Below are 9144 nucleotides of genomic sequence, written 5' to 3'. Positions count from 1 at the left end.
TAGGCTACTTCCGACATAATTTTGTTAATTTCAGCAACAAAAAATATATTAATGTCCTGCCTACTCACTGTTTCAAAGTCTATGACCACATCATGCCATAAACACATGTCAACATGATTCTAGTGTTAATCTCGCAAGTGATCGCTAGTTTCCACATCTCTATAAATTTGTTTAGAACTTCGTCGCTATGACAAACATATAGTTAGTCTTGTCGGATTTATCATAATAATTAAAAACGGGTAAAAAAAAAGGTAATTGAGGTGCAGAACTTACCAGTGACGTGAACAGGAATCTTTTGCGGTGTATGAGTGAAATGCATTGTGAGTGTGCAGATAAAGAGGCTGACACACACCTGATCACGGAAGTGTACGAGCAACCTTAAAGGTACAGAGTACGTTTGGTCTGGGGTTTCAATCTGGGTCTGTAAAATAATTAACAAAAAAACTGCTAAATAAAACTAATAAATAAAGATTGAAATAAGTAAATAAACAAATAAATTATAAAATGAAATAAAATAAATAAATGAAAATTGATTACTGACCCCGCCTCTAAACCAAACTCATCTCCGCCCCCATCTCCGCGCGTGATGTCCGCTAGATGGCAGCACGTCATCAAACACGGGGTATAATCACACATGACATGTAAATCATGACATCACTGATTCCATCAAACACAGTTCAACCACTACATCCTCAAACCAGTGCTGGAAGAAAAGAGATTTGTTTTTATAAAGAATATCATAAGAGAAGTTTCCTTTCGAATAGTCTATCGTGTCCTCGACACCTTCATAAATTCAGGAAAGATATGAACACCTCTTGTGAACAGGAGAGATAGTGTGTTTATCTTGGCTATGCAATTACTGTACATTACTGTGGAAAGACTTGTTACTGAGAACACTGAGAAGGATTTTTCTCTACTTTGGGGAAATGTTTTGTTTGGATTTGCTAACTGGAAAAGAAAAAAAATTCTTAATAGCTATTCTTTTTTTTATTTTTATTTTTTTTGTTAACAAGATTGTACTATATATATATATATATATATATATATAAATGCACATTTTCAGGTCAGAAACCACTTTTCTATGTTCCTGAAGTACAACATTATTTTGGGACCTAACCCTAGTCTTTAAAAACTATTGAAATATGAAGTCTTTTAGTCTTTTCCTTTGATATGTAATGTTTTCTGATTAGTTATATACTCCTGTCTCGTGCCTTTTTTCTTTTTTCTCTTGTTCTACATTGTGACTGTTTCATTCTTTGGTTAATGTTCTCAATTAAACATAAAAAACATGAGCATCTGATGTTGAAAAAGTTGCTGCTATTCATTCAAAAGGTAATAATTTTAGAGAGAGAGAAAAAAATTATGTAATAATGTAAACAAATGTTTGACCTTGTAAACTAATGCAATGAGACTCTGTGAGTGTCCCAATCATTTTTTTGGAATAGTTGTGTGTGAATATGTGTTTACTTATTTAAGAAAGAAAGTTCGGTTACATTTTATTTTAATGTGTCCCTGTTACAGTGCACTTATATAAGTACTGAGTAATATTAAGTTATTACATGAATTTAGGATTAGGGTTTGGTTGAGGTTAGTTGCATGTAACGTGTAACAAGGACAGGTTGAGGAGAAAGAAATGAGGCTCCTGGAGACTCTCTGTGACTCAAGTGTCCAAATTATTTTTGGAACATTTGTGTCTGAATATTTGAATGTATCTGAACTACTTCTCATGTGTTTATTACTTATTTATAAGTTATAATGGAACGGAACTGGAGCAGGGCGTGTTCAGTGGGCGTGGCCTTTGGGCGGCGCTGGGAAGTAATGCTCGACTCTGATTGGCTGTTTGGGCCGGTGGGCCGTGCTTGGATGCGAAGCTGCACTCTGATTGGCTGTTCGGGCAGTGCGCGTATCTCATCTCATCCGCGAGTGCGACAGCAGCGCAGCCCTGCGTCACGACACACACACACACACACACACACACACACACACATACACAGAGAGTCCAGAAATAACTTTACCTGGCGAGTTTCCGTCACTCGTCGGGCGCGAGGAGGGTTTATCGAGGACCAGCTCTAAATGGCGAGTCGAGGTTCTGATGAAGGACGGCATCTTCCTCTGCAGGATCATCATCATCACCATCATCATCATCATCACACCGAACCTGCTGTGCGCGAGGCGCAGAGATGGATAGAGGTGCGTGACGTCATGCCACTGCGTTATTCGGGAATACAGTGTGTGTGTGTGAATGATGCGCTTGCTGGACTTGTGTCAGTGTGTGTGTGTGTGTTATTTTTGTCACCTGTTGACACAAATTAGCTGAAGGATCCTGATGGAATGTTAGTGGAATTGTTACCCTAGGAACCAGTCCTAATGGGATCAACCCAGAATCCCAAGGATCAAATAAGATCTTATTCCAGTAATCCAGCACTGCTTCTGGATCAGTTCATCTCGGGGGATCATTAGTTCAGGTGGAATAGTAAATGCACAGATTGTTGGGTTATAATTGTATTGACATGATTTGACTTGTTGAAGTAAATTCGTGGTTTGTCAAAAATATCCTAAAGCAATATGAGTGGGATTTCTTTCATTATTCAGAATGTCTCCTTGTGCAGGAATGATCAGGCCATCAGGTAAGCTCTGAATCAGCGGAGATTCCTCTCTTATTTATCCCAGGGAATGCTCAGAATGTCTGTTTATCCAGTTGGATTCTGTTCGCATTCCTTTAGGATTTTGGACAAGCGATTGTGTACAGATTCCAGGGTTTTTAGACCTCAGTGTTTGCAATTTAAAGTCACAGTGAGACGTAAGAAGCAACAGATCTTTTCTTCCATATTGTGGCATACGGCAAAGTGGAATGGATTATGGAAAGACATATCATATCATAAAAGATTATATTGTTTCTTGGTTGTGATGGAGGCAGATCTGAATGAAAGTGGCGGATTTAAATGTTTGGGGAACTGGAACATTGAGTTATTATATTTTGACAAGACCAATATATACAGTATATATTAATGAAGCAAATGCATGAATGAATTGTTCACAAGATCATTATGAAAAAAAGTCAATCATGTCATGCTGAGTTTATTGTGTGGCATTGTTTATGTCTTTACCATTGCACAAATGCACGACTCTCTCTCTCTCTCTCACACACACACACACACACACACACACACACACACACACACACTTTTCTCATTGCATTGGTTGGACACGAGTAGCATACACGACCCAACTGAAGCAGTCTTATGTATCATAAATGCCCATTCACTTTCAACACCACAAGGGTGACTTTGTGCCATTTTGTACAAAACAAAAGCATTTCAACTCAAACTTACTGATTAAACTTTGTAATTTTTCCAGATGTTGTTTAATATTTGCTAAATTATTCACAAATAATGTTTTTTTTCACTCAAAAACTGCGGTGCATAAACTCAGATTCATGAGGCGTACGATGAATCTGTTTGAAAAATGAAAACAGAAAACAAGTTGAAATATTTGGTGATAATATAGCATAACGAGTGACTTACAGTAATAGGTATTTGGTCATTTTTGACCGGGATGACCACAAGTGTGACAAAAGCAAAACAGAAAAAAGGGGAAAATAATAATAATAATCTTTTTTTTTTTCGAGAAAATTCCATTTGAGTCAAAATGAGCTGAACACAACACGAGGGTTAAACATGTCCTGGTACTTCATGCTTGCCTCTTGCGTTTAGCATGACTCGCAGCGGTCAACTCAAACTCAGAGCCAGATGCCCTGAATAACTGTTTATTGAAAAGCACATGGCTCAGCTAGAGGCTTTTGTGAGCGCGGCGTGTCTTTTGTGTCCATTGTGTGTGTCTGCTGTGAAACTGGAGTGTTTTTACAGCGCATGGACCAGGTGTGTTTCATTTTATTTTTCTGGAGCAAAAGTAAACAGATGATCCACAAGTTGTTTCATGCATCTGAGTTGTTTTATCATGGATCTGACTGACACTGTGCTTTATGGTGCCAGATAAACGTTGGCATACGTTCATTTCCCCAAAACCACATGAATGTTTTTCTTTATGGACTGATGACATCTAATGTTACATGATTTGAATGAGTCTGAGAAAGGCTGTTTTGGGTGTTGCTAAGGTGTTATAAGAGGTTGCTAGGGCTTTTCTGAAATAGAAGTGTAATAGTTCTCTGTAGCAAAACTATACATCACATTTCAATACTTTAATTCTTATCCCAGTCAGTGTTAAAAATTTATTTTTTTATCATTTTTACAAAACTTTCATGTCCCCCAGAGATATGTAAAGGTGTTTATTATATCATAACCTATTGGAAAGTACTATTTGGAGACTTCAGAGAGCTTTCATGGAGACTTCATTTAATATTGTTAGTATAAGTGCTTTACAATGAATTAAATAATCACAATTAATTAAGAGTGAACTAGATAGAGAAATAAAATCCAAATGAACAAACATTAGGCGGTCAAAAATATCCAAGATAGACTCATGCCACTCGGAGGGGCGGGATTTTCCAGGAACGTTCCCTGGAGCTGTTTTGGAAAACGAGAGAGGTTTGTTCAGTATTTTCAGTATTTATGGCATTGTCGTGATCCTCTCAGATGGTTTGGCTAGGCCTGTATTTGTGCCCTACAGTTGATTTGCCTTGCAAAACCCAAATGGATTAGTCGATCAAGCAGTTAAATGGAAATAATAGGACACATAAAGTGTTAGCGATCAAATATTGTAACTTAGATTGAAGATATGTTGCAGTAATTTACTCACTGTCGTTCCAAAGTTGTATGACTCTCTAGAGTTTATGGTCTATGGTCTACAGTTATTGTCTCCAACTCTTCTCTATTTTACTACAAAAGTGGATGGTGATTTATATTGTTTTACCATGAAATTGGTGAAATTAGTGAGATGAAATGAAATTAGCATAAAACATGTCCTCACAGGTTTTTCACTCTGAAATTTGACATTGGCATCAAACCTGGTGTGGTGTGTTGTGTTCTGGCAGCATGTGTGAATATGCTCAAGCCGAATGACGGAGGACAAGGTCTTCAACAAACACTTAAATGTGATTCTGCTCTGAGTTTGGAGTGAAGAGGATAGTTGTGTCCCTTGAAAACATGGACTGAGGTGTGATGATGATGATAGGAAGATCTGAGAGTGGATTATGAGGATATGGGGATTTTGTAGTGGAAAGGACACACACACAGACACACGCTTGAATACAGCACTCTTCTACTTCAGGAGGAAGGGTGGTAAGTGGGACACAGCTTTAGAGATCCAAGAGGTGTGTGTGTGTGTGTGTGTGTGTTTTAAGTGGGACAGAAGTGATGTACTCATGGGATCTGGGCTCTTTCTGCTCATAAGAAACTGCTGCCTCTGTGAACTGTAGACACACACACTTATCCATACACTCACTCAGAGTGACATAGTAAACACTCAACCACTGCCCGGTAATCCAGGTCTTTAGTGGTGTTTTCTAAGGCCCCGCCCACACTGCTGCGTCCCCGTCCCGTCCAGACCTTTTGCTACGTTTGCACCTCCCGTCCACACTAAAACGGGAAAAATGAAGACCTAAAACGGAGAAGTTTAGAAACGCTGCAGCTGCGTTTTTCGTTTAGAATATCCGGAGGGCGTTTTAGTGTGTGGACGAGACAAAACAGAGAACTTCAGAAACGATGACGCAGAGGCTGACGCTTGGCTCTATGATTGGGTGTTATCAGTCATTACGTATCCTTCCCTGATTCGTCATTCACTGTTTACACCGGCACGCGCATGCCCAGTGTTGGTGAATGGTCACGTGATCCGCGTTTTCAGTCGTTTAAATGTGGACGGAGATCGTTTCTAATACGCAGATAAAACGCTGGTGTGGACGGAGATCGTATTCGTTTTAATTCTCCGATTTTAAACGAAAACGCAGTAGTGTGGACAGGGCCTAAGGCAAGCTTCACTAGTTACTAGTTTTTTAATGGAATTTTGCTGCGTTTACTTTAAATGATTTATCTGTGCATATTATTATAGTGTTAATAATCTTGATTCAGAATCAGTTGAGTTCCTCTGCAGCATCTCTTCTCTTCTCTGATGTGGGCGGGGCTATAACCTGTCACTCACATGAGATCAGCCAATAGCAAAACACACCCTTCCAATCAGACACAATCAATCCCTGCCCACATGTGTTCTCGTTCCTGAAGCGTTTCACTCGGATATACGATAAAACGGTAGAAAATACTAGTGTAACTTCAGTTTCATGATGACTTTAAAGAATTAAACTTCAGAGAGTAACTAACTTTGTGCTTGTTTGTGCTACAAACATAAAAGTGTCCGTTTACTTAGTGTTAAGTACTATGACATACAGTTTTCACCTTCCGCCAATAATAGACACACACTGAAGAGGGAACTGGAGCTGGATTGAAGTGAATCAGAGAGATTAGGGCCAGGAAGGTGTTTTTCCACAGTTGGAGTGCAGCTGAACTCAGAGCAGCCTTCATCCTTCAGTCTGGGGTTAAGTAGCTTCACTCCTGACTCACCATGACGCTTAACACTTACAATTTTGCATGATAACTGTTGGAGCTGGGTGATTATGTAGTCTAGATTTTGTGACAGTACAAGCAACAAGCAGTTGAGAGATGACAGTGTATGTCTCTTGTCTCGCTCTCACTCATCTCTCTGGTTCTGCTTTTTCAGTTTGTTCAGAATTTGACTAGTAAATGATGTGCACAGCGAGGCGGACTCAGACGCAGCTCATTCTGCTGGTTTCATTGATATGTCTCAAAGCTGTCACTCAATAACACGTTCACACACAGCTGTAATGAAGAGCAAGATAGATTATCAGATCTGTGGAAGTGAAGTGACTCTAGCTGGGGGGTTTCACACGAGCGCTTTCAGTTCATATGAAGTCTGGGACGATTTGCTGCTGATGTGAAGGCAGTTAAAATGAACAGCTATTTATACTGATGAGCTTCAAGCTGACTTTGCTCGGTTTTTAACAAAAAGGAAACGTTCAAATCACTTAAAACAGACGCGATAGCTGATTCGAACGAGTGATGTTCGACAGCGGCGTCCATCTTTGTAATGTAGGCTACAAAATCTGCTTCAAAATCCCAGCGCTGTTGTCATCGTGTAAAGCCCGCCCCAACGTCTGATTGGTGCTGCGATTTCTGCAGACTGGAAATGGGTTTGTATGAGCTCTTTGCCAGACTAACTTTCAGAGCAAATCTAAATTTGCCGGAAGTTGTCTGGGTTTTCCCAGGCTAGTTTGCAGCAGGTAGTTATAGGAACTCAGTTATAGGAACCAGGGTTGTTCCCCAAGAAGTAAATGTTCCCATAGGGCTAATTTTTTATTGGATGAAGTCAGAGCCAATAGTGAAAGCCTTTGGAGTTGGTACCCCACCCCCTTTTGGAGGCTCTGCCCCCTTCTGGAGTTCACGCCCCCTTCTGGAGATGCCCGTTCTACAGTTGTGTGTCCTGCTGACTGATTTAGCCACTGCTCCATTACTTTCATTTATTTATTTACTTATTTTAGCTAATGAAATCACAGAGATAATAACGTTGTCATATAATTGTTTTAAATAATACAATTTTGTTCAATTTTCACCACAGCGAAATTTTGAACTTTTTTTTAATAGGTTTGATAACGTATGCTTGCACAAGCAATTAGCCATATTTAGGAAACAGTAGAAGCATGTGAGGAAACGGTTTACACAGCTTAATGTCAAACTGGTAATAAATACAAACTACGGTGTACGTGTGACTCTTTTACAGATGTTTTCGTCACACTGTTTTTATTTTAACTGCTGACTGAGAATTTAAACCACTGGATGATATTCCTCCTCTCTCTTCTGATGCTAAAGTTGGCTTTAAAGTTTTGCAGTTATGAATCACATTTTGTTTAAAATATTAAATTCATTTGGAGACATTGGCATCAGAGACACAATCTTCCAGTGGGAATGTTCTCATGGTTCCCGTTGTCATCGGATGTGACTTCTCCGTCAGAAGTCTTCCTACACACAGGACTTCAGATTCAGATCATGTGACCATGCGTATGAATGAGGCCTTTCAGAAAGTATCTCACACACACACACACACACACTATTACAAATGAGCTTCATATACAGATGTGTTTTGTCTAGACGGACAGACAGTACAGTCATAATACATATAATGTCACACATTTACACACATTAAAAGAGTTCAAAAATCTAAAAGCCTCTTTTAACTCCATACACACACACACTCTCTCTTAGCTGTCCATCGCATTCGATGATGACACTTGCTCCAGGGGTGGGGGTAGGAGGGGGGTTGGGTTCAGCGACCTTGCCGCTGGTGCCACTTCTCGTACACACACACACACACACACACACACATGCTATCATGTCTCCACCATTACATTCCTAGGATGTTTAATTCAGTGTATCGCCTATCCATCTCATAACACACACACACAATGCAGTCTGTCATTACGCTGGAGAATGACACAGTCAGACCTCAGCTGACCGATGTGTGTCTGGTCTCATACAGCCCCTCTCTCTCTCTCTCTCTCTCTCTCTCTCTCTATCTCTCCGTTTGCCATTGCTGGATGTTGTCTTTATCAAACAAATCCATGCTTTGCCATAAAAATAGTTGCTCTGTAGGGCGTTCACACTTGTTCTGTGTAAAAGAACTGAACTCAAATCTCTTTCAGAGACCCGGAAGTGAAGTGAGTGACTCTCGCTGTACCTGGAGCTCAGAAAAGCAGATTCAGATGTCTATGCTCTCCATTTAGTCCAGAATTCATGTATCAAATGTTATTCTTTAAGATAAACCCTTGGAGATGCCTCATCTCGTTTTCACGGAGGTCCTAATACACAAAAGTTAAATAACATTACACAAGACAATACAATAGAGACAAAACAAAACAGTCGCCTAACTCAAAACAACAAACACACAACTTTTTGTCTATGAATTTTCGCCTAGCATTAATAAATATAATCATATATATATCATCTAAAGCAATTACAAGTTTCAAAGCAACAAAACAAATCATTTTTAAACATAAAAAGGAGGTCAAAGATTGTACATTTAAAGGTAAATTATTCCAATCTGCAGGAGCCTTAAACCTGAATGCTTTCTACCCAGAATCCTTCTTCATCTACAGTCAGTGTGAATGGGACAGTAATGTGTTGT

General features: G+C 39.5%; 1 protein-coding gene across 7 annotated transcripts in view; it reads left to right on the top strand.

Moving 5' to 3' along the window:
* Positions 1-1943: 1943 nt before the first annotated feature.
* limch1b (LIM and calponin homology domains 1b) overlaps positions 1944-9144 on the top strand; it is an 89033-nt gene continuing 81832 nt past the window's right edge. For 6 of the 7 annotated variants that reach the window (XM_039653714.2, XM_089134653.1, XM_089134651.1 and 3 more), the window contains exon 1: positions 1944-2190. In XM_039653714.2, the coding sequence (XP_039509648.2) occupies positions 2074-2190 (117 nt within the window). In that variant the 5' untranslated portion in view covers positions 1944-2073. The remainder of the gene's footprint in view (positions 2191-9144) is intronic. The other variant, XM_039653715.2, reaches the window with a different exon arrangement.

Source organism: Pimephales promelas, chromosome 9, assembly GCF_988280905.1.
Source record: "Pimephales promelas chromosome 9, fPimPro1.hap1.1, whole genome shotgun sequence".
Classification (NCBI taxonomy): Eukaryota; Metazoa; Chordata; class Actinopteri; order Cypriniformes; family Leuciscidae; genus Pimephales; species Pimephales promelas.
Note: the sequence above shows the minus strand (reverse complement) of the source record. Positions and strands in the feature narration are given on the sequence as shown.